At 46.0% G+C, this 25,979-nt stretch overlaps 1 protein-coding gene and 1 non-coding gene across 2 annotated transcripts in view; one reads left to right on the forward strand and one right to left on the reverse strand.

Annotated features, from left to right (window-relative positions):
• Positions 1–1,744: 1,744 nt before the first annotated feature.
• On the reverse strand, positions 1,745–1,817 carry trnar-acg (transfer RNA arginine (anticodon ACG)). Its single transcript has one exon. It is a non-coding gene; the product is annotated as a tRNA-Arg (tRNA).
• A 16,488-nt stretch (positions 1,818–18,305) lies between these two features.
• The window catches only part of LOC144485659 (uncharacterized), a 39,842-nt gene continuing 32,168 nt past the window's right edge, over positions 18,306–25,979 (forward strand). Inside the window, exons 1-2 of the mRNA XM_078203757.1 lie at positions 18,306–18,317; positions 20,755–21,582. Coding sequence (XP_078059883.1) covers positions 18,306–18,317; positions 20,755–21,582 — 840 coding nt within the window. The remainder of the gene's footprint in view (positions 18,318–20,754; positions 21,583–25,979) is intronic.

Here is a 25,979-nt window from a genome sequence, read left to right on the forward strand (position 1 = left end):
TCTCCCCGGAGTGAACTCGCTGGTGGTTCCGCAGGTTTGATGATGATCTAAATCTCATTGTGCAGAGAGAGCAGCTGAACGGTCTGTCCTCAGTGTGAATGCGCTGGTGGGACATCAGATCCCGAGAACTTTTGAAGCAACTCTCACAGTCAGAGCATTTAAAGGGTCTCTCATTGGTGTGAGTGACTTTGTGCGTCAGCAGGGCGGATGACCGAAAGAATCCCTTCCCACACACATTGCAGGTGAACGGTCTCTCCCCAGTGTGAATTCGCTGGTGTGCCCGCAGTTCGGAGGACCGAGAGAATCCCTTCCCACACATGGAGCAGCTGAACGGTCTCTCCCCGGCGTGAACTCGCTGATGTCTCCGCAGTGTGGATGACCATTTAAATTTCATTGTGCAGTGAGAGCAGCTGAACAGTCTCTCCTCACTGTGAATGCGCTGGTGGGACACCAGTTCTCCAGAGCTTTTGAATCCGCTCCCACAGTCAGAGCATTTAAAGGGTCTCTCATTGGTGTGAGTGAGATTGTGACTCAGCAGGTGGGAGAACTTAATGTATCCCTTCCCACACACTGAGCAAGTGAAGGGTCTCTCCCGAGTGTGACTGCGTTGATGAATTTCCAAATCACAGGGCAACATGAATCCTTGTCCACAATCGTCACATTTCCACAGTTTCTCCATGATGCGGGTGTCCTTGTGACTCTCCAGGTTTGATGATCAGTTGAATCCTTGTCCACACAGAACACGTGTACGATCTCTCTTCACTGTAAATGGTGCAATGTTGTTTCAGCCTGTGTAACTGGTTAAAGCTCTTTCCACTATCAGTGGACTGGAACACTCTCACTCAGGTGTATTCCAGTCACACTGATGTTTAAAATCTCCTTAAGCAAACAGATCAGACAAACATTGCTTTTCTAGATTCAAAGGTCGATGATATTCAGGTCCCAATAAATCGAATGGCTCTGTCAAATCTTGATGTGATGTTTAGTTTGAAATTTCTGTCTATAAATCCTCACCTCCTGATATCTATGAAAGGAATTTACAACAGACATCACTGTCAGTACAGGATAGAAATTCAGAACAGACAATTCTAGTTTCTATGGAACATTCTTTCCTCTCTCATTCTCCAAAATCTGTCAATCTCCATCCCACACACTCTCCCTCAATTCTCACTCTGCTCTCCTGAGTATACAACCTCCCAAGTCTATTGAAGGTGCTGATTCAGGCTGATTAACAGATCCATGCTGACCACTTTCTGCATTGGACACAGAGATCTGAAAATCTACGTGTAACGACCGGCCTACACGCTAGAAATTAAAATCTGTGCCATATGCGGGACCGGATAACTGGATTGGGAGAAAGAGAAGGATGTGGGGAAGAATTTTATTTTGGTGCAGAAAGGTCATTACCTGGAACCCGCTGCCTCAGAGGGTTGTGGAAGTGCAAATGATCCATGATTAATCTTCAAGCTGACAGCCACGTTAAAGTGTTACATTTGGACATCAATGAGCAGACTGATGATGTGAGTAATGCACTGTATTACCTGGTTACAGATACATGAAGAATGTGAGGAGGATTTTTATTTAGACAGCGAGTGGTGACCTGGAAGTTAAAAATTCAACAAGTCCCCAATTTCCCCCAGAATGCAAAAGAAACGCAAAAGCGGAGCAAAGCAACTGTTTTACTCACAGATGTTGGCCTCTTTTAGGTCAAAAGGAGCTCACAAACTATTTTTCAAATTGACATCGAGCCAGCCAGGAGTTGAACCTGGAATCTTCTGATCCGTAGTCAGACGCGTTATCCATTGCGCCACTGGCCCACACTCTCACAGATGTTGGAGAGCCAGGAGGAAGTTTGAGTCTGTGTCTGAAGCTCAATCTTCATTCAGAGAGAGAGCAGCAGCAGCTTTGCTGGGCAGGAATGAGCAGCTGAACAAGCTCATTGTCCACTTCCGCATTCAGACAATCATAGAATCATAGAAACCCTACAGTGCAGAAGGAGGCCATTTGGCCCATCGAGTCTGCACCGACCACAATCCCACCCAGGCCCTACCCCCACACATTTTACCCACTAATCCCTCAAACCTACACATCTCAGGACTCTAAGGGGCAATTTTTAACCTGGCCAATCAACCTAACCCGCACATCTTTGGACTGTGGGAGGAAACCGGAGCACCCGGAGGAAACCCACGCAGACACGAGGAGAATGTGCAAACTCCACACAGACAGTGACCCGAGCCGGGAATCAAACCCAGGACCCTGGAGCTGTGAAGCAGCAGTGCTAACCACTGTGCTACCGTGCCGCCCATATGGGGGAGCTCTGATTGGCTGGAGGACCAGAGTCCTTCCGGTCCTCCAGAGTTCCCATTGGTCAACATCTCAGGGGTGGGCACTCCACCGCACATGCGCAGCTTCCTCTCTCCCTTGGACATGCGCAGCCCCGGGGCATGGGGGAGTGGGCAGATTCAATCTTCCTCCTGTCTCCAACAGTGTTGTGTGTGTGTAGCAGCACTGAATTTGCTGCTGCAAATCATCAACATTTCTTTGCATGTGAAAGCACTGGTTGAAAGAACTGAGCAGTTTTCTCTCCCTTGAGTATTGGTGGTTCAGTGGTAGAATTCTCACCTGCCCCGCGGGAGGCCTGGGTTCGTATTCCTGGCCAATGCAAAGCCTTAAAAGAGGCCAACATCTGTGAGTGAAACACTTTCTTTTCCTCCCCTTTCCATTTCTTTTCTCATTCTGGGGGAAATTGGGAACTTGCAGCAACTGAAGGGAAAGGAAGTGAATCCAGTCGGTATGTTCCACACATTGTTAGCCCAGTAATTTAGACAAATATCTGTCTGGCAGCCTGCAGGGAGATTTTCAGCTCCCTGTGTCCAGGACAGGAAGCAGTGAGCATGGATCTGTCAATCAGCCTCAATCAGCACCTTCAGGAGAATTGGGAGGGTGAATATTAGATACAGCAGAGTGAGAATGGAGGGAGAGTGTGTGGAATGGAGATTTACAGCTTTTCGGGAATGAGAGAGGAAAGAATGTTCCATAGAAACTAGAATAGTCTGTTCTGAATTTCTATCCTGCACTGACATTGATGAATTTTCCAAACTCGTTTACAGGATATCAGAAGGTGAGGATTGACAGACAGAGGATTGAAACAAACGTCACATCAGCATCTGACACCCTCACTCAATTCATCGGACCTGAATATTATCGGCCTTTGAATCTGGAAGGAGAAATGTTTCTCTGTTCTGTCTGTGTCAACAGGCCTTTAATATCAATGTGACTGGAAAAGCACCAAGGCACAGACACACCCGAGTGAGAGTGTTCCAGTGAACTGAGTGTGGAAAGAGCTTTAACCAGTTACACAGACTGAAAATACATCGCAGCATTCACAGCGGGGAGAGACTGTACCCGTGTTCTGTGTGAGATTTAACTGATTGTTTAACCTGGAGAGTCACAAGGACACCCGCACCATGGAGAAACCGTGGAAATGTGGGGACTGTGGGAAGAGATACAGAGCCCCCTGTAAACTGGAAATTCATCGACGCAGTCACACCGGGGAGAGGCCATTCATCTGCTCTGTGTGTGGGAAAGGATTTACGCAGTTATCTAACCTGTCAAAACACAAAGTCACTCACAGCCAGGAGAGACCCTTTAAATGCTCTGACTGTGGGAGTGGTTTCAAAAGCTCTCGGGAACTGATTATCCACCAGCGCATTCACACTGGGGAGAGACCATTCAGCTGCTCTCACTGCGCAAAGAAATTTAGAGCATCATCCCACCTGTGGATACACCAGCGAGTTCACACTGGGGAGAGACCGTTCACCTGCTCTGTGTGTGGGAAGGGATTCACTCAGTCATCCAGCCTGCAGAACCACAATCTCACTCACACCAATGAGAGACCGTTTAAATGCTCTGACTGTGGGCGTGATTTCAAAAGCTCTCGGGAACTGATGATTCACCAGCGCACTCACACTGGGGAGAGACCGTTCAGCTGCTCTCACTGCTCAAAGAGATTTAGAACATCATCCCACCTGCGGATACACCAGCGAGTTCACACTGGGGAGAGACCATTCACTTGCTGTGTGTGTGGGAAGGGATTCACTCAGTCACCAGCCTGCGGGCACACCAGCAAGTTCACAAGTGATGACAGGTTGGATTCTGCTGTTATTCCTGCCATTAATCACATCCAGGACTGAACCATGTTTATTCTTATAGTTGGTGAAGTGGAAGGGTAGGAGAGATTCTTTCTGCTGGACTGGCCGATCGCACGACTTTGCTTCCAGTGGGCTAATGCTCTTTGAGCCTGGGAGAGCACATTGCCACTGAAATGATCCACAAAAGCTGATGAAGGACATTTATTTTATCCTGGATAGTAAATAGTGTTTTTCCCCCCACTACAGGTAGATCTGAAATAAATACAGAAAGGACTGGAAAAACGCAGCAGGTCTGGCAGCATCTCTGGAGAGAGAAACAGAGTTAACATTTCACACTACTGGATTGGGAATCAATCTAGTAAATCTCCTCTGAACTGCTTCCATGGTATTTATAAAATGGGGCAGCACGGCAGCACAGTGGTTAGCACTGCTGCATCATAACACCAGGGACCCAGGTTCAATTCCAGCCTGGGTCACTGTCTGTGTGGAGTTTGCACGTTCTCCCCATGTCTGTGTGGGTTTCATCCGGGTGCTCCTGTTTCCTCCCACAGTCCAAAGATGTGCGGGTTAGGTGGATTGGCCATGATAAATTGACCCTTGTGTCAGGGGGATTAGCAGGGTAAATGTGTGGGGTTATGGGAATAGGGCCTGGGTGGGATGCTGTTTGGTACAGACTCGATGGGCAGAATGGCCTCTGTCTGTACTGCAGGGATCCTACGATCCTTTGTTTAATTGGAGACAAAACTGCACCCAGTGTTCAAGATGCAGTCTCAGCAACGCCCTGTATAACTGAAGCAGAACATCTTTACTTCAATGTTCAATTTCTCTCAGAATAAAGGATAGCATTCCATTTGTGAGAATGTTGATTTATTTGAACTAAGACTTATGAGGTTCTCTTGTTTACAATAACTCCATAACTGTAAATCACACCAGGTTCCAGTGACTTAACCATGTGGCTCGAAAGAATACTTTAAATGGTGAATTCAGGAAGTTTATTAACCATTAAAAATGTAACAAGTCAGAAAGATAAAAAAGGAAAGTATCGATTAACAGTAAAAGGAGAAAGCTCAGCTTTAACAATTGAATGTATGAACTTATGAAATGTTATGGGGAGAAGCAGGAACTAGGGATGAGGAGCATATCAACCATGATCGAATGATTCGATGGGCCGAATGGCCTAATTCTGCTCCAAGATCTTATGAACAGATTTCTCTCTATCCTTTTCAGACCAGGACATGAAGTGATGGCTCCGAAAACATGGATAACTTGTAAAATCAACAGCTCCCAACACCTCTCTGTAGGGCACAGTGGTTTGCACTGCTGCCTCACAGCGCCAGGGACCTGGGTTCGACTCCCGGCTTGGGTCACAGTATGCACATTCTCCCCGTGTCTGCGTGGGTTTCCTTCGGGTGCTCCGGTTTCCTCCCACAGTCCGAAAGACATGCTGGTTTTCAGAGTAACTTCAATGCAGTGTTAATGTAAGCCGACTTGTGACACTAATAAATGAAGTTCCTGGGAAAATCTCCCAGTCACCGCACTCTGGCATCTGTTCGGGTAACACTGAGGGAGAATTTAGCATGGTCAATGCACCTAACCAGCACATCTTTCGGACTGTGGGAGGAAACCAGAGCACCCGGAAGAAAACCAGGCAGACACAGGAACAACGTGCAAAGTCCACAGAGTCACCCAAGCCGGGAATCAAACCCAGGTCTCTGGTGCTGTGAGGCAGCAGTGCTAACCAGTGTGCCACCAGGCCATCCTAACAAGTCTTGTCATGTTTTTTCTATTCTGTTGGCATCAGAAGGCAATATCTTATAATTCCCGCAGCATTTTAACCATTCTTATGTTTATAATTCTAAAAGTTAAAAACTTTTGTGTTCAAATTTACATTTCCGTCCTAACAACTGTATTAATGAATCATTTATTCTTTAATTGTCTCTCAATTCAGGCTGTCCATTTAACTAATCTCCTGCTTTACAATTGTGGGAACTTCAGTCCACAAATAAGGTAGTCGAATGCATTGTTAAAAGCAGAATGTTCTTTATATAAATAAATAACAAAGTTTAAAAATCATTGGCAAACAAAAGGAAACAGGAGCATTGGAACCAGCCTGGACTTGCAGACTGAAACCCCACCCAAAGCCCGCACGTGCTCAGAAGGGAGAGAGGCTGAGAAGAACACTCTGTAACACTTCTCCTCCCCTTAAATTTCAATCCCCCATCAGGACAGAAATACAACAAAGTAATGTCTTTAACAATACGGAAGTCTGTCAGGAGCTTTGTGGTTGCATTGCGACCTGTACAATACCACTGGTAAATCTTGTAATGGTGTTTCTGGAATGGGAGGTGAAGAGGTAGTTTGAGAATCTGTACATGAACATTCCTCTTCCACTCCCACAGCAGAGTCAACTGGCAAAGCTGGAACCATTTCCTGGTGAACATCCACAGCAGCATGACCCTCTGCCATGTTCTCAGTAATGGTTGCTGACTCTGAAACTGTTCCTGACTCGGGGTCACACCGCAAGCGAATATGATACTGGACCACTTTGGTTTAAAATTATTCCCGGTAACCACCTTTGGTTACTCCCAAAGTTTCTGATGTAAACCTGATCACCCGGTTTGAACTGCCTCTCTTTGGCGTGGCAGTCGTGTCCCTCCTTCTGCTTCTCTTGTCTCCTGCTCACTTTTGCTCTGAGATCTGGATGAAGCAGATCCAGATGAGACTTCAACCTTCGACCAAAAAATTCCACAGGAGAGTCCGGTTGTGGATTGTGGTGTGATGCGAAACTGGAACAAAAATCTTGAGAGCTTGTTCCTAAAGTATCGCCTGCCATTCTTTTTAATCCCTCCTTCAGACTTTGAACAGCTCTTTCTGCGAGACCATTTGTACAGTAAGAAGTTTAACAACACCAGGTTAAAGTCCAACAGGTTCATTTGTTAGCAAATGCCACGAGCTAACAAATGCATTTGCTAACAAATAAACCTATTGGACTTTAACCTGTTGTTGTTAAACTTCTGACTGTGTTTACCCCAGTCCAACGCCAGCATCTCCACATCATGAAGACCATTTGTAGCCAGATGAAATGGTGCAGTACGCACATGACGTAGACCATTCCTTTACAGGAATTCCTGAAACACCTCACTTGTAAACAGAGTGTTGTTATCTGAAACAAGCCAATCTGGTAACCCAGGGCAAGTGAAAATTTGACAGAGCTTCTCTGTTGTCACAGGAGCTGGAATATTACTCATGATCTGTGCTTCCAACCATTTTGAATGCACATTTACAATGACCAAACACATGTGATTCATGAAAGGCCCCCCAAAGGCCACATTTAGTCTGGACCACGGCCTATCAGGCCACTCCCAAGGATGAAGTGGTAATGTACCCAGTGTGTTGTGCCTGATTCAATCGACAAACAGTTTATTGAGCTAGGCCAGCGGGGAGAAGCCACAGGGACTGACCATGTGCAACTCCATCCAACACAGAATATCATCAATTCTTATCCAGTTACTCAGCTCATCCTGGCTGGACATAATCCAATCAGAATGGTGATAGATTACATACATTATAGGTTCAATAAAATTAGTATCTGGGCATCATGGGGCTTTGTGATAATCTCATGGACAGGTGCCCCCATCATGATGCTTTCCAGACCCCCCTTGGGGGGGTCTTTCTTGGGCTTTCTTTGTCCATAGACTCCCTTAGTTAGAAATGGGGTGAATTAAAAGTTCTCAAATGGACGTCAGCACCCTTCCTTTGTTTTAATCTAATGACCACATGGTCTGGGAATCATTTCTATTTCATGCTCTCTCTTTTTAAACTCTTTTCTTCAGTATCCAATTCCAGAATTTTCCTTTTCTTTGTGTTACTTGCGTCAGGAATAAATCTTTGGACCTGACAGGAAGTTTAACCCAAGATCAATCCAACACAGGATTGGTCAGAATCACTTCACATGTGTCAAATTTTAAATAACCATTACAAATTAAAACTCTCATTCTCACATGGGTGAATTGTATCCGGATTAAAATTCCCACATGTTTAGTAAAATATCCTGGAATCTTGTCTCTGGCCAGTAAATATGGCTCCAGGTTCATAACTTCTGAACAAAAAACGTTTTATTGATCACACTTCCTTTTTTAAAAATCTGTTTGATTTAAATCACAGACAGAAAACCTCAAAGCTTGAAGCATTCAACCCACAAATATCATCCACACACAAACTGAGAAACTTAACATGTGCTTTACAACAACAATAACCAAAATTAATTACTTAAGCGTTCTTGTGATCCTGTTTTTAAACTTCCAAAAATGCCTTTAATTAAAGATTCAAGATCAGGTTAATCCACCAGAAAGATAAACCTTAACAAATGTAGCCCAAAACAATGATAAAACACATCTACAAACATCCACATAAAACAAACAAAACACACAGATTCTCACAGCTCGTAAATTTCAAACAATGAATCCTCAGCATTCTCTCTCGCAGCTATAGCTTCTTAAAGCGACAGAGCACTACAAGCTCACAACTCCTTGATTAAAATAAGATACAAGATCCTTCATTATAACTTAACCTTTTTTAAGTCAACTTACAAGGACTGATTTTAGAGACAACATCTTTGTTGATTTAAAATCCCAAACATGTTACACCCAAACACCGGCAAAATCTTTGTTCTTTATCTGGGGATAAAATTCTCAGTTATTCCAAATTCCTCCAGGCTGTGCTTAATATTTCCACATTTAACTTATTCCCAGAAATCCTCAATTATAAACTAAAATAGACACATGAGTTTCCGGGCAGTCTCAGGAATATGGTCAAGATAGTCCAGTCCCACAATGCCTCACATTCAATCTGCAGCCCTTCAATTATAACAGAATATGTGGCTGTATGTAGCTGCCTTGGCCATGGTCAACCCCAACCCCAAGGGTGCCTTCTTGAACTGCTGCAATGCCTGAGGAGTACGTACACCCACAGTGCTGTTAGGAAGGGACTTCCATAGAAACATAGAAAAACTACAGCACAATACCAGCCCTTCAGCCCACAAAGTCGTGCCGAACATGTCCCTACCTTAGCGATTACTAGGCTTACCTATAACCCTCTATCTTACTAAGTTCCATGTACTTATCTAAAAGTCTCTTAAAAGACCCTATCGAATCCGCCTCCACCACCCACCACCCTCTGAGTGAAAAACTTACCCCTGACATCTCCTCTGTACCTACTCCCCAGCACCTTAAACCTGTGTCCTCTTGTGACAACCATTTCAGCCCTGGGAAAAAGTCTCTGACTATCCACTCGATCAATACCTCTCAACATCTTATACACCTCTATCAGGTCACTCCTCATCCTTCATCTCTCCAAGGAGAAAAGACTGAGCTCACTCAACCTATCCTCATAAGGCATGCTCCCCAACCCAGGCAACATCCTTGTAAATCTCCTCTGCACCCTTTCTATGATTTCCACATCCTTCTGTAATGAGGCGACCAGAACTGAGCACAGTACTCCAAGTGTGGTCTGACTAGGGTCTTATATAGCTGCAACATTATCTCACGACTCCTAAGCTCAATTCCTCGATTGATGAAGGCCAGTACACCATACGCCTTCTTAATCACAGCCTCAACCTGCACAGCTGCTTTGAGCGTCCTATGAACTCGGACCCCAAGATCCTTCTGATCTTCCACTCTGCCAAGAGTCCTACCATTAATATTATATTCTGCCATCGTATTTGATCTGCCAATATGAACTACCTCACACTTATCTGGGTTGAACTCCATCTGCCACTTCTCCACCCAGTCTTGCATCCTATCAATGTCTCGCTGCAACTTCTGACATCCCTCCACACTATCCACAAAGAGCACTCTGGGGGAGGACGACCTCACTGAGCCTGGGGGTCTGGAGTGCTTATACTTCAATGCAAGGAGCGTAGCAGGTAAAACAGACGAACTTGGGGCCTTAATGCGCACGAGGAATTTGGATGTGGTTGCGGTGACGGAGACTTGGTTGAAAGAGGGACAGGACTGGCAGCTGAATATTCCAGGGTACAAGTGTTTTAGGCGAGACAGAGGAGGGGCCAAAAGAGGTGGGGGAGTAGCGGTATTGGTTGGAGAGCATATTACAGCGGTGCAGAGGGAGGACAATTCGGAGGAGTCGTGTAGCGAGTCACTCTGGGTGGAGCTTAGAAACAGGAAAGGCGCAGTCACTATGTTGGGGGTGTACTACAGGCCCCCCAACAGCCCAAGGGAAGTGGAAGAATGGATATGTCAGGAGATACTGGATAGGTGCAGGAAATATAGGGTTGTTGTAGTGGGAGACTTCAATTTCCCTGGTATAGACTGGAAATCGCTGAGGGCAGGGACTCTGGATGGTGAGGCATTTGTAAAATGTGTACAGGAGGGTTCGTTGGAACAATATGTGGACAGCCCAACTAGAGAGGGGGCTATACTGGACCTGGTGCTGGGGAATGAGCCCGGTCAGGTCTTCAAAGTTTTGGTCGGGGAACATGTGGCAAATAGTGACCACAATTCTGTTAGCTTTAGGATAGTGATGGAAAAGGATGAGTGGTGTCCCAAGGGTAAGGTGTTGGATTGGGGGAAGGCTAACTTTATTGGGATCAGGCAGAAATTGGCAGCTCTTGATTGGGAGAGGCTGTTTGAGGGTAAATCCACATCTGGTATGTGGCAGTCTTTTAAGGAACGGTTGTTAGGGCTACAGGACAAGCATGTGCCTGTAAAAAAGAAGGATAGGAAGGGTAGGATTAGAGAACCGTGGATAACCAGGGAAATTGAGGGACTGGTCAAAAGGAAAAGAGAGGCGTATGTTAGGTCCAAGCAGCTAAAAACGGAGGGAGCTCTGGAGGAGTATAATGAAAGTAGGAAAATACTCAAACGGGGAATTAGAAGAGCAAAAAGGGGTCACGAAATGTTCTTGGCAGACAGGATTAAGGAGAATCCCAAGGCATTTTATTCATATGTTAGGAACAAAAGGGTTGTTAGGGAAAAAATCGGACCTCTCAGGGACAAAAGTGGGGACTTATGCTTGGAGCCCAAAGAGGTAGGGGAGATCCTAAATGAATACTTTGCGTCGGTATTCACTAAGGAGAGGGATGTGTTGACTGGGAGTGTCTCGGAGGGGAGTGTTGAACCGTTGGAGAAAATCTCCATTACAAAGGAGGAAGTGTTAGGTTTGTTAGAGAATATAAAGACTGACAAATCCCCAGGGCCTGATGGAATCTATCCAAGGCTGCTCAGGGAGACGAGAGGTGAAATAGTTGGGCCTCTGACGCAAATCTTTGTCTCGTCACTGGACACAGGTGAGGTCCCAGAGGATTGGAGGATAGCCAATGTGGTCCCGTTATTTAAGAAGGGTAGGAAGGATAACCCGGGTAATTATAGGCCGGTGAGCTTGACGTCCGTGGTGGGGAAGTTGTTGGAGAAGATTCTTAAAGATAGGATGTATGCGCATATAGAAAGGAATAAACTCATTAACGATAGTCAACATGGTTTTGTGAGAGGGAGGTCATGCCTCACGAACCTGGTGGTGTTTTTTGAAGAAGTGACCAAAATGGTTGACGAAGGAAGGGCCGTGGATGTTGTCTATATGGACTTTAGTAAAGCATTTGACAAAGTCCCTCATGGTAGGCTAGTGAAAAAGGTTGGATCTCATGGGATAAAGGGGGAGGTGGCTAGATGGGTGGAGAACTGGCTTGGTCATAGAAGACAGAGGGTGGTAGTGGAAGGGTCTTTTTCCGGCTGGAGGCCTGTGACTAGTGGTGTACCGCAGGGCTCTGTATTGGGACCTCTGCTGTTTGTGATTTATATAAATGATCTGGAAGAAGGAGTAACTGGGGTGATCAGTAAGTTTGCGGACGACACAAAACTGGCAGGACTTGCAGATAGTGAGGAACATTGTCAGAGGCTACAGAAGGATATAGATAGGCTGGAAATTTGGGCAAGGAAATGGCAGATGGAGTTCAATCCTGATAAATGCGAAGTGATGCATTTTGGTGGGAATAATGTAGGGAGGAGCTACACGATAAATGGAAGAACCATAAAGGGTGTAGAGACGCAGAGGGACCTGGGTGTGCAAGTCCACAGATCTTTGAAGGTGACGTCACAGGTGGAGAAGGTGGTGAAGAAGGCATATGGCATGCTTGCCTTTATAGGACGGGGCAGAGAGTATAAAAGTTGGGGTCTGATGTTGCAGATGTATAGAACGTTGGTTCGGCCGCATTTGGAATACTGCGTCCAGTTCTGGTCGCCACACTACCAGAAGGACGTGGAGGCTTTGGAGAGAGTACAGAGGAGGTTTACCAGGATGTTGCCTGGTATGGAGGGGCTTGGTTATGAGGAGAGATTGGGGAAATTGGGGTTGTTCTCCTTGGAAAGACGGAGGATGAGGGGAGACTTAATAGAGGTGTATAAAATTATGAAAGGCATAGATAGGGTGAACGGTGGGAAGCTTTTCCCCGGGTCGGTGGTGACGTTCACGAGGGGTCATAGGTTCAAGGTGAAGGGGGGGAGGTTTAACACAGATATCAGAAGGACATATTTCACACAGAGGGTCGTGGGGGCCTGGAATGTGTTGCCGGGCAAGGTGGTGGAGGCGGACACACTGGGAACGTTTAAGACTTATCTAGACAGCTATATGAACGGAGTGGGAATGGAGGGATACAAAAGAGTGGTCTAGTTTGGACCAGGGAGCGGCGCGGGCTAATTGTTCCTGGTTTCTCGTTTCAAGGCTTCATTCTACGATCATCTTGCTGGTGCCAGTACAGAGTGAGACTGCGGATAGTTGGGAACCTGTCTCGGGGGCAGGGAATTCATATGGTGTTCGTGGAAGTGGAAATGACTAGGGTTGGGAAGCATTTTCCGATCGGGGCCATTGTGATCTCCTGGACTCGTTTCGATCGCCTCAGGGGGTCGGAGAGGAATTTCCCAGATTTTTTTTCCCCATATTGGCCCTGGGGTTTTTCACTCTGGGTTTTCGCCTCTCCCTGGAGATCACATGGTCTGGAATGGGGGGGTGGGGGTAAGTTAATAGGTTGTAATGAACAAAGCATCGTAGCTGTGAGGGACAGCTCGGTGGATAGGATATTGGTATGTAGATAGGCTGGAAAATTGGGCGGGGAGCCTGGATTCAGGATTCAATCCTGGACCGGGGAGCGGCGCGGGCTTGGAGGGCCGAAGGGCCTGTTCCTGTGCTGTATTGTTCTTTGTTCTTTGTTCTTTGTATCCACAACACCTCCAACCTTTGTGTCATCAGCAAACTTACCAACCCATCCCTCCACTTCCTCATCCAGGTCATTTATAAAAATCACAAAGAGTAAGGTTCCCAGAACAGATCCCTGGGGCACTCCACTGGTGACCGACCTCCCTGCAGAATATGACCCGTCTATAACCACTCTTTGCCTTCTGTGGGCAAGCCAGTTCTGGATCCACAAAGCAATGTCCCCTTGGATCCCATGCCCCCTCACTTTCTCAATAAGCCTTGCATGGGGCACCTTATCAAGTTTCCAGTTACTGAGAGAGACAAGAGATGAAATTTCTGGGCCTCTCACAAAAATCTTTGTTTCTTCATTGGACACAGGTGAGGTTCCAGAGGATTGGAGGATAGCAAATGTGGCCCCGTTATTTAACAAGGGTAGCAAGGATAACCCGGGTAATTATAGGCTAGTGAACTTGACGTCCGTGGTAGGGAAATTGTTGGAGAAGATTCTTAGAGATAGGATCTATACACATTTAGAACTGAATAATCTCATTAGCGATTGTACAAGGGAGGTCAGGCCTCACAAATTTGGTTGCGTTTTTTGAGGAGGTGACAAAAATGATTAACGAGGGAAGGGCCGTGGATGTCGTCTCCGTGGAATTTAGTGAAGCATTTGACAAGGTCCCTCATGGCAGGTGGTGCAAAAGGTTAAATCTCACGGGATCAAAGGTGAACTAGCTACATGAGTACAGAACTGGCTTGGCCATAGAAGACAGAGGGTAGCAGTGGAGGGGTCTTTTTCTGATTGGAGATCTGTGACTAGTGGTGTTCCACAGGGCTCTGTACTGGGATCTCTGCTGTTTGTGATATATATAAATGATTTGGAAGAAGATGTAGCGAGTCTGATTACTAAGTTTGCGGACGACACAATGATTGCTGGAGTTGTGGATTGTGATGAACATTGTCAGAGAATACAGCAGGATATAGATAGGCTGGAAAATTGGGCGGAGAAATGGCAGATGGAACTTAATCCAGATAAATGTGAAGTGATGCATTTTGGTAGATCTAATGCGGGGGGAGCTATACAATAAATGGCAGAACCATCAGGAGTATAGACACACAGAGGGATCTGGGTGTGCAAGTCCACGATCCTTGAAGGTGGCAGCACAGGTGGAAAGGGGGGTGAAGAAGGCATATGGCATGCTTGCCTTTATTGGGGCATAGAGTATAAAAGTTGGCATATGATGTTGCAGTTATATAGAACGTTGGTTAGGCCACATTTGGAGTACTGCGTCCAGTTCTGGTCGCCACACTACCAGAAGGATGTGGAGGCTTTGGAGAGAATACAGAAAAGGTTTACCAGGATGTTGCCTGGTATGGAGGGTATTCGCTATGAGGAGAGATTGAGTAAACTAGGGTTGTTCTCCCTGGAAAGACGGAGGTTGAGGGCGACCTAATAGAAGTTTACAAAATTATGAAGGGCATAGATAGGGTGAACAGTTGGAAGCTTTTTCCCAGGTCAGAAATGACAAACACAAGGGGTCACAAGTTCAAGGTAAGGGGGGCAAGGTTCAATACAGATATGCGGGGGACGTATTTTACACAGAGGGTGGTGGGGGCCTGGAATGCACTACCAAGCAAGGTGGTTGAGGCAGACACGCTAGGATCATTTAAGACTTATCTAGATAACCACATGAACAGACTGGGAATAGAGGAATACAAACGGATGGTCTAGTTAGGAACACATGATCAGCGCAGGCTTGGAGGGCCGAAGTGCCTGTTCCTGTGCTGTATTGTTCTTTGTTCTTTAAAATAGACACATGAGTTTCCGGGCAGTCACAGGAATATGGTCAAGATAGTCCAGTCCCACAATGCCTCACATTCAATCTGCAGTCCTTCAATTATAACAGAATATGTGGCTGTATGTAGCTGCCTCGGCCATGGTCAACCCCAACCCCAAGGGTGCCTTCTTGAACTGCTGCAATGCCTGAGGAGTACGTACACCCACAGTGCTGTTAGGAAGGGACTTCCAGCTACACATTCCAGACTTTCACTGGACTGTAGGTGGATACCAGATTGATATATTCCATTCAACCACTCCCAAGGTGAGTTATTCCAATTCCTTTATTGTCCAGGACAATATATTCACAATATCTTTAAAACAGAAATTAAACATTCCCATTTGATTTCAGATATTAACATATTCTGTTAGTTTGTTCTTTAGTGTCAATGTCAGGCTGGGCTTGTTCCTCTTGGAGAAAAGGAGGTTGAGGGAAGATTTGATAGAGGTGGACAAGATTCTGACAGGTTTAGATAAGGTGGACAAAGAAAAGCTGTTCCTATTAGCTGATGGGACAAGGACTAGGGGGGGACACAGATTTATGGTTTTGGGTCAGAGATGCAAGGGGAGGAGTGGGGGAGGAGTGGGGGGGGGGGGGGGGGTGGGGGGGAGATGTGAGGAAGAATATTCTGATGCAGCGAATGGTAATGACCTGGAACTCGCTGCCTACGAGGGTGGAGGAAGTGGAGACAATAAACAATTAAAAAGGAAATTGGATGGGCATTTGGGATGTTCCAAACAGAACGAAGAACAAAGAAAATTACAGCACAGAAACAAGCCCTTTGGCCCTCCAAGCCTGTAGCAACCATGCTGCCCGTCTGAACTAAAACCCCCTACCTTTACGGGGACCATATCCCTCTATTCCTATGCATTTCATATATTTGTCAAGACACATCTTAAAAGTCACGATCATATCTGCTTCCACTACCTTCCCCGGCAACGAGTTCCAGGCACCCACCACCCTCTGTGTAAAAAACCTGCCTGGCACATCTCCTTTAAACCTTGCCCCTCGCACCTTAAACCTATGCCCCCTAGTAATTGACTCTTCCAACCTGGGAAAAAGCTTCAGATTATCCACTCTGTCCATGTCCCTCATAATCTTGTAAACTTCTATCAGGTCGCCCCCCTCAACCTCTGTCGTTCCAGTGAGAACAAACCAAGTTTCTCCAACCTCTCCTCATAGCTAATGCCCTCCACACCAGACAACATCCTGATAAATATTTTCCGTACCCTCTCCAAAGCCTCCACATCCTCTGGTAGTGTGGTGACCAGAATTGAACACTAGATTCCAAGTGCGGTCTAACTAAGGTTCTATAAAGCTGCAACATGACTTACCAATTTTTAAACTCAATGCCCCGGCCGATGAAGGCAAGCATGCCGTATGCCTTCTTGACGACCTTCTCCACCTGCATTGCCACTTTCAATGACCTGTGTACCTGTACACCCAGATCCTTCTGCCTATCAATACTCTTAAGGGTTCTGCCAATAACTTTTTTTTTTAACTGGTCGGTGCAACATCGTGGGCCGAAGGGCCTGTTCTGCGCTGTAATGTTCTATGTTCTATGTTCTATGTATACTTTCCATCTGTATTAGACCTTCCAAAATGCATTACCTCACATTTGTCCGGATTAAACTTCATCTGCCATCTCTCCGCCCAAGTCTCCAACTGATCTATATCCTGCTGTATCCTCTGCCGGTCCCCATCGCTATCCGCAATTCCACCAACCTTTGTGTCGTCCACAAACTTACCAATCAAACCAGTTACATTTTCCTCCAAATCATTTATATATATATTACAAACAGCAAAAGTCCCAGCACTGATCGCTAAGGAATGTCACTTGTCACAGCCCTCCATTCAGAAATGTACCTTTGCACTGCCAACCTCTGTTTCCTTCTGACTAAATATCTCTAAACTTCCTAACACCCTGTCACTCTGTGATCCTTGTGACATTTGAAACCAGGTATTCGCAAAAAGACTCAAAGAATATCAGCCCACTGGAGACTGAGACCAGCCAGTCCAGCACAAAGAAACCCTCTGACCCTTCCCATTGACCAACTGTGAGAATGAACAAAATGCAGTCCTGGATGCAACTGAAAGCAGAAACAATAACAGCAGAATCCAACCCCTGGAATCACTCGTGAACTTGCTGGTGTCTCAGCAGCCGGGATGAAACGCTGAAACCCTTCCCACACTGAGGGCAGGTAAACGGCCTCTCCCCAGTGTGAACTCGCTGGTGTCGCTGCAGGCTGGATAACTGAGTGAATCCCTTCCCACACTGAGAGCAGGTGAATGGCCTCTCCCCAGTGTGAACCCGCTGGTGTGTCCGCAGGTTAGATGAACAAGTGAATCCCTCCCCACAATGAGAGCAGATGAACAGCCTCTCCCCAGTGTGAACTCGCTGGTGTGTCCGCAGGCTGGATAACTGAGTGAATCCCTTCCCACACTGAGAGCAGGTGAACGGCCTCTCTCCAGTGTGAACTCGCTGGTGTCTCTGCAGGCTGGATAACTGAATGAATCCCTTCCCACACTGAGAGCAAGTGAATGGCCTCTCCCCAGTGTGAACTCGCTGGTGTGTCTGCAGGTGGGATGACTGCGTGAATCCCTTCCCACATTCAGAGCAGGTGAATGGCCTCTCCCCAGTGTGAACTCGCTCGTGTGTCCGCAGGCTGGATAACTGAATGAATCCCTTCTCACACTGAGAGCAGGTGAATGGTCTCTCCCCAGTGTGGCTGCGCCGATGAGCTGCCAGCAGAGATGGGGCTCTGTATCTCTTCCCACAGTCCGCACATTTCCACGGTTTCTCCATGGTGCAGGTGTCCTTGCCTCTCTCTTGGGTGGACAATTAGTTGAAACTTCGTCCACACACAGAACAAGATTACAGTCTCTACCCGCTGTGAATGGTGTGATATTTATTCAGACTGTGTAACTGGTTAAAGCTCTTTAGTCAGTGCATTGGAACACTCTCTCTCAAGTGTGACAGTGTGTTGATGCTTTTTCACTCACACTGACATTTCAAATCTTTTCAAATCGACAGACTGGACAATCATTTCTCCTTCTAGATTCAAAGTCCGATGATATTGAGGTCCCAAGGAATAAGACTCTGTCAGATCGAGACATGACGTTTGAGGTTTCAGCCTGTGATTCCTCTTTCAATATCCTGTAAAATGAGTTTCCAAAAGTCATCAGTGTCAGTACAGGATAGAAATTCAGAACAGACTATTTCTATGGAACATTCTTTCCTCTCTCATTCCCCAAAAGCTGTAAATCTCCATCCCACACACTCTCTCCCCATTCTCAGCAGGTCTGGCAGCATCTGTATGGAGAGAAAAGAACTGATGTTTCAGAGCTTTGACAAAGGGTCATCGAGACAAGAAACATCAGCTCTTTTCTCTCCTTACAGATGCTGCCAGACCTGCTGAGATTTTCCAGCATTTTCTCTCTTGGTTTCAGATTCCAGCATCCGCAGTAATTTGCTTTTATAAGGCTGCAGATACCTCCTCCCAAGTAACATGCGTGTGCCCAAGACATCACCACTTGTTTCCCTTATTTCTTTAGCACCCATGGTGCTCTCCACAGTAAACACAGAGGAGAAGTATTCATTAAAAATCTCACCCATCTCCTGTGGCTCCACACACAGATGGCCATACTGATTTTTAAGGGGATCTATTCTCTCTCTAGCCACCCTTTTACTCTTAATATAGCTATAGAACCTCTTGGAATTTTCTTTAATCTTACCTGCCAGATCCATATCATAACCTTTTTTGTCCTCCTGATTTCCCTCTTCAGTATTTTCTTACACTTTTTATAGTCAGAGTGATTCACTTGTCCCCGATTGCCTAAACCCAATGTATGCTTCCTTCTTTTACCTGACCAGAGCCTCAATGTCCCTTGTCTGCCAGAGATCCCTAAATTTACCATTCTTTCCCTGCATCTTAACAGGAATATACTGCCCCTGGACTCTTGATATCACACTTTTAAAACCTCCCATTTGCCAGTCATTCCTTTCCCTTCATTGATCTCGCTTCCAAACTAAAACCGGCCGTCTGCCATTACCCGCACTGATGTGGAGATGCCGGCGTTGGACTGGGGTAAACACAGTAAGAAGTCAAACAACACCAGGTTAAAGTCCAACAGGGTTATTTGGTTCACCCGCACTGCGCATGCTTCAGGTCCCGCCCCTCATTCATTCCGATTGGTTGGAGGACCAGCCGCTCCCTCTCGGTCCTCCAGCCCCACCCCCTCTTCCTATTGGTCCGGAGCTGCCGTCAATCAGTTCCCGGGCATTGTGATGTGGAGCATGCGCAGTGTCATTGCTGTCCTTGGCGCTTGTTTGTCCCGGAGAAGCGGAGTCAGCGTTAGGCGGTGGCTGGGAGGATTTGGAAACACTTTGTGGATCCGCAAACCCTTCAGAATCATTGTCAGCTCCCTGGTTTGCAGCTGCGGGGCTTCTCCCTCCCTCCCGGGAACAGGCCCAGGTTAACGGCCCCATCCTGGCTCAGCCACTGGAGGATGGTTCACATCAGAGGATGGGGGAGAGGGACAATAAATAAGAGGTTACACTTTGACCTCAAATCAATGAGGACTCTGATCTCTGGGAAGGAAGGAAACCCTGGGAGGTGGGCGGGGAGGATTCACAAACACCCGCTGGAGGACCCAACACACCCAATAAGACCCATTGGTTTTATTGTCAGTCTGCAGACAGGAGCTGGAGAACTGAACCCAGTAAGAGTTTTAACAACACCAGGTTGAAGTCCAACAGGTTTATTTGGTAGCAAACACCATTAGCTACCATTAGGTGTTTGCTACCAAATAAACCTGTTGGACTTTAACCTGGTGTTAAAACTCTTACTGTGTTCTCCCCAGTCCAACGCCGGCATCTCCACATCAGAACTGAACCCAGACAGAGGAGAGGGAGGGAGCAAACTGGGAGTGGAGAAAATAAATGGTGAGATGGGTTTGGATTTCAACCCAGGGAGGAGGGAGAGTGTGTGGGACAGGAATTTATTGATTTGGGGAACAAGAGAGGAAGAAATATTCCAGAGAATTAGAATTGCCTGTTCAGAATTTCTATCCTGGACTGACAGTGATTAATTTTGTAAACTCCTTTTACAGGTGAGGTGAAGAAACATCACATCAAAATCAGACAGAGTCTCGATTCACTTGGACTTAAATATCCTCAGACTTTGAACGTGGAAGGAGAAATGTTTGTCTTCTGTCTGGAGGAGAAGATTTCAAACATGAGTGCGACTGAAAAAGCACCAAGATACACGCACACCCGAGTGAGAGTGTTTCAGTGAGTTGACTGTGGAAAGAGCTTTATCCAGTTACGCAGCCTGAAAAAACATCACACCATTCACAGCAAGGAGAAACTGTACACGTGTTCTGTGTGTGGATGAGGCTTCAACTGATCGTTTAACCTGGAGAAACATAAGGACACCAGTATCATGGAGAAACCGTGGAAATGTGGGGACTGTGGGAAAGGATTCAGTTACCCTTCCCTGCTGGAAAATCATCGGCGCAGTCACACTGGTGAGAGACCGTTCACCTGTTCTGTCTGTGGGGAGGGATTCATTCAGTCATCTGGCCTTTGGTCTCACCAGAGAATTCACACTGAGGAAAAGCCATTCGCCTGCACCTCCTGTGGGAAGAGGTTCAGGCATTCTTCAGCACTCACTGTGCACCAACGCAGTCACACTGGGGAGAGACCATTCATCTGCTCCGACTGTGGGAAGGGATTCACTCAGTCATTCCACCTGCTGTCACACCAGCGAGTTCATACTGGGGAGAGGCCGTTCACCTGCTCCGACTGTGGGAAGGGATTCACTGGGTCATCCCACTTACTGTCACATCAGCGAGTTCACATTGAGGAGAAGCCATTCAGCTGCACTGACTGTGGACGGAGTTTCAGACAGGCATCCTCCCTCGTTGCACACCAGCGAATTCACACTGGGGAGAGACCGTTTACTTGCTTTGTGTGTGGCAAGGGATTCACAGTTTTACCCACGCTGCTGAGACACCAGAAAATTCACACTGAAGAGAAGCCATTCAGCTGCACTGACTGTGGAAAGAATTTCAGGCAGTCATCCAACCTCACTGCTCACCGACGCACTCACACTGCAGAAAGACCATTCACATGCTCCGTGTGTGGGAAGGGATTCAATCGGTCATCCAACCTCTCTGCTCACCAGCGAGTTCACACAGGGGAGAGGCCATTCACTTGCTCCGTGTGTGGGAAGGGATTCGCAAAGTCTTTCAACCTGCTGGCTCACCAACGCACTCACACTAAGGCCATTCAACTGCTCTGTGTGTGGGAAGGGATTCACTCAGTCACAATGGCTCCTGAGACATCAACAAGTTCACAAGTGACTGCAGGGGTTGGATTTTGCTGTTTTTGCTGCTGTTCAGTATTGACAGTCTGACAATATTTTATTTCTGCTGATGTTAACAAACCCTATAACTAGCTGGAATTTAATATTCTGGAAGTGTCACTGATTTTCAGGGCTGCAATGTCACTTTTTAAAAGCACCACCAGTGATCTTCCCCCTTAATTGAAGAACTCTCAACAGGAACCTGTTTAGAATAAAGTTAAGAACTTTTGCTTCAATTCTAATTTGATCTTTGGGCAAAATCTACAATTCATTCTCTGAAAGATCCATCTGCAGGGCACAAAGTGTTTATTTTCAATGCTTGTATTGAGATTTTCTGGAAAGCTACTCTTTGATTTTTAAGGGCTATTTTTTGGTTTCCAGGGGATCGTTTTCCATTCTCAGTAACTCCTTTATTACTGATGTAGTCACGTAGTAACATTACCTTTTGTGTTTCTGTTAGTTTACTTCTTTGAATAAGATAACACAAATACTGAAGACTGTGTATATATTAAATCTTTTAAATTGGAATCTATGAATGATATTTTTTGTTAACTTATTTGAAAAATACTCCCATACTCTCTTTCCAAAATGAGAATTCTAACTATTTGACACAAGGTAACTGAATCAGATGTTTACTGGTTCAGACGGTGGAGCAGGAAAAGTCTCTCCCGATTCTGATCTTCATTGTGTGTGGATTTACATTGATAACCCATCAATAACCTCACTCCACCAGCTGAGATCAGCTCTGACCGGGGATTCTGTATGTTGTCTGTGAACGTTAAACTGCAAATAAAAGCAGTTTAGAATATGGACCTGGATGAATGGATCTCAATTTCTAATGTGACGACCCAAGTGATTGGTAAGTATGTTCACAATATCTGGTTACTCAAATTCCTGAGCTGTATACCCCACCTTCTGAGATACATAAAAATAATCGAGACTTGTTCAGCAGAATGGGGAAAGGTCTGCCGATGGTTGGATCATTCCTTTTGAGGCTCACACTGCTATGAAACTAGTTCTGTAGCAGGAAGACACAACTCCTCCACACATCACTGATAGGCTGCTGAGTCTTTTCTCAAAATAGGTGGCAAAGCTGTTCCTCCAGTTTGAGACTCTGTCTCTGCAGATGTAGCAACACCGGGAGAGTCAGAATCTGTGATTGGAGGAGATGGTCCTTACAGTTTCTGTCTCTCCCATGTACAGGATGATTTATTTTCTTCCAGTAGTTCCTCCTAAGACAGAATTTCTGCGGGCCTTTTGGCAAGTCATGTTGCAGCTTTATAGAACCTCAGTTAGGCCGCACTTGGAATACAGTGTTCAATTCTGGTCGCCACACTACCAGAAAGATGTGGAGGCTTTGGAGAGGGTGGAGAGGGTACAGAAAAGATCTACCAGGATGTTGCCTGGCATGGAGGGCATTAGCTATGAGGAGAGGTTGGAGAAACTTGGTTTGTTCTCACTGGAACGACGCAGGTTGAGGGCGATCTGGCAAAGTCTACAAGATTGTGAGGGGCTTGGGCAGAGTGGATAGTCAGAAGCTTTTTCCCAGGGTAGAAGAGTCAATTACTAGGGGGCATAGATTTAAGGTGCGAGGGGCAAGGTTTAAAGGAGGCAGGTTTGTTACCCAAAGGGTGGTGGGTGCCTGGAACTCGCTGCCGGGGGAGGTAGTGGAAGCAGATACGATAGTGAGTTTTAAGGGGCGTCTTAACAAATACAGGAATAGGATGGGAATGGAGGGATATGGTCCCCAGAGGGGGTTTCAGTTCAGTCGGGCAGTGTAGTTGGTGCAGGCTTGGAGGGCCAAAGGGGGTGTTCCTGTGCTGTAATTTTCTTTGTTTTCTTTTGAGAGTGAATTCACCCTCCACAGCCGTTCATTTTGAACCCTGGTTTGAAATATTCTCACTCTGAGTTTAAGGCTTCTTGGCGTAATACACACATTTAGATCTTACCACCAAACACCAATTCATATCCTCATCCGTGTCCCAGATTTAAATGTGGTTGTTCAAACTAGAAAACATATATAATTTGACTCTTTTTAAACCTGATTCACCACACCCTGCCACACTAACTACAAGAGATTGTGTTTGAGACCATTTGTTCCATTGAAGTCTGGGTTGTTCTCAATGATGACAATTTTAACCTCCATAACCTGTCCTAACCCTTCTGCCCTCCAGGGGGCTCTGTTTTTCTGATGGTGACATTCCCTGTTTACCCAGTCAGCCCTTGAATTGTTTGTGAATCCAGTCACATGTCGGTTAGACTGGATCAGGGCGGCAGATTTCCTTCCTTAAAGGGCATTAGAGAACCAGATGTGTTTTTACAACAATTAATTCATGCTCATCAATATTTTTATTGAAACGTGGTGGGATTCAAACCCAGGTCCCAAAAGCATTATAATAAATAGAGAAAATGCTGGATAAACTCAGCAGGTCGGTTCTTTTCAGAACTCCAGCATCTGCTGGATTTTGCTTTACCTCCAAATCATTCTCCTGGATTACTCCTGCTCTGGCTCTAATTCCAGTCAGCTCAGACAACAAAAACAGGTTTCACAAAATCACAAACATTTAAAAAAGGAGGTAGTCAAAAGGCAGGTAACTATAGGCCGGTTAGCTTAACTTCTGTCGGAGGGAAAATGCTTGGATCTATCATCAGGGAAAAAATAGCGAGACATCTGGATATAAATTGTCCCATTGGTAAGACACAGCATGGGTTCATGAAGGGCAGGTCATGTTTGACTAATTTGGTGGAATTATTTGAGAACATTACATGTGCAGTGGACAATGGGGAACCTGTGGATGTGGTGTATCTGGATTTCCAGAAGGCATTTGACAAGGTGCCACACCAAAGACTGCTGCATAAGATAAAGGTACACAGTGTTACGGGTAATGTATTAGCATGGATAGAGGATTGGTTAACTAACAGAAAGCAAAGAGTGGGGGTAAATGGGTGTTTTTCTGGTTGGCGATCAGTGACTAGTGGTGTGCCTCAGGGATCAGTGTTGGGACCGCAATTGTTTACGATTTACATAGATGATTTGGAGTTGGGGACCAAGTGTAGTGTGTCAAAATTCGCAGATGACACTAAGAGCAAAGTGTGCAGAGGACGCTGAAAGTCTGCAAAGGGATATAGATAATCTAAGTGAGTGGGCAAGGGTCTGGCAGATGGAGTACAATGTTGGTAAATGTGAGGTCATCCATTTTGGTAGGAATAACAGCAAAATTGACTATTATTTAAATGGGAAAAAATTGCAGCGTGCTACTGTGCAGAGGCCAAGCTGATTGGAGGAGGGAAAGCAATTCCTCCTCCAAGACTTGATCTCATTTGCATCTTAGCCAAAAGGCCGAGATACTGCTTTTAAAAATTGCTTCATATGAAACATATGAAGCTTCAATGTAACCTAATGACCTCAAACAAACCTCTGCAAGACGTGCCGGATCATTGACACGGATGCCATCATCTCACGTGAGAACACCATCTACCAGGTACACGGTACCTACTCTTGCAACTCGGCCAACATTGTCTCCCTGATACGCTGCAGGAAAGGATGTCCCGAGGCATGGTACATTGGGGAAACCATGCAGACGCTACGACAACGGATGAATGAACACCGCTCGACAATCACCAGGCAAGACTGTTCTCTTCCTCTGGGGGAGCACTTCAGCAGTCACGGGCATTCAGCCTTGGATCTTCAGGTAAGCGTTCTCCAAGGCGGCCTTCACGACACACCACAGCGCAGAGTCGCTGAGCAGAAACTGATAGCCAAGTTCCGCACACATGAGGACGGCCTAAACCGGGATGTTGGATTAATGTCACATTATCAGTAACCCCCACAGCTTGCCTCCTGGGCTTGTAGAATCTCACTAGCTGTTCTGTCTGGAGACAATACACATTTCTTTAACCTGTGTTTAATGTTCCCTCCACCCACATTGTCTGTCCCTTTAAGACCTGGCTGGCTGGAGGATTCGCATTCTAATCAGTATTCTGCAACTTGATTTTGTCTGTTTGCACCGTTTGAGAGCACATTTCCACTCCATCTGACGAAGGAGCAGTGCTCCGAAAGCTTATGGTATTTGCTACCAAATAAACCTGTTGGACTTTAACCTGGTGTTGTGAGACTTCTTATGCTGTGCAGAGGGACAGGGGTGTCCTTGTGCAGGAATCTCAAAGAGTTGGTTTGCAGGTGCAACAGGTAATTAAGAAGGCAAATGGAATTTTGTCCTTCATTGCTAGAGGGATGGAGTTTAAAAACAGTGAGATTATGTTGCAGCTGTATAAGGTGCTGGTGAGGCCACACCTGGAGTACTGTGTACAGTTTTGGTCTCCTTACTTGAGAAAGGATATACTGGCACTGGAGGGGGTGCAGAGGAGATTCACGAGGTTGATTCTGGAGTTGAGAGGGTTGGCTTATGAGGAGAGACTGA

Source organism: Mustelus asterias, unplaced genomic scaffold (assembly GCF_964213995.1).
Source record: "Mustelus asterias unplaced genomic scaffold, sMusAst1.hap1.1 HAP1_SCAFFOLD_210, whole genome shotgun sequence".
Taxonomy (NCBI): domain Eukaryota; kingdom Metazoa; phylum Chordata; class Chondrichthyes; order Carcharhiniformes; family Triakidae; genus Mustelus; species Mustelus asterias.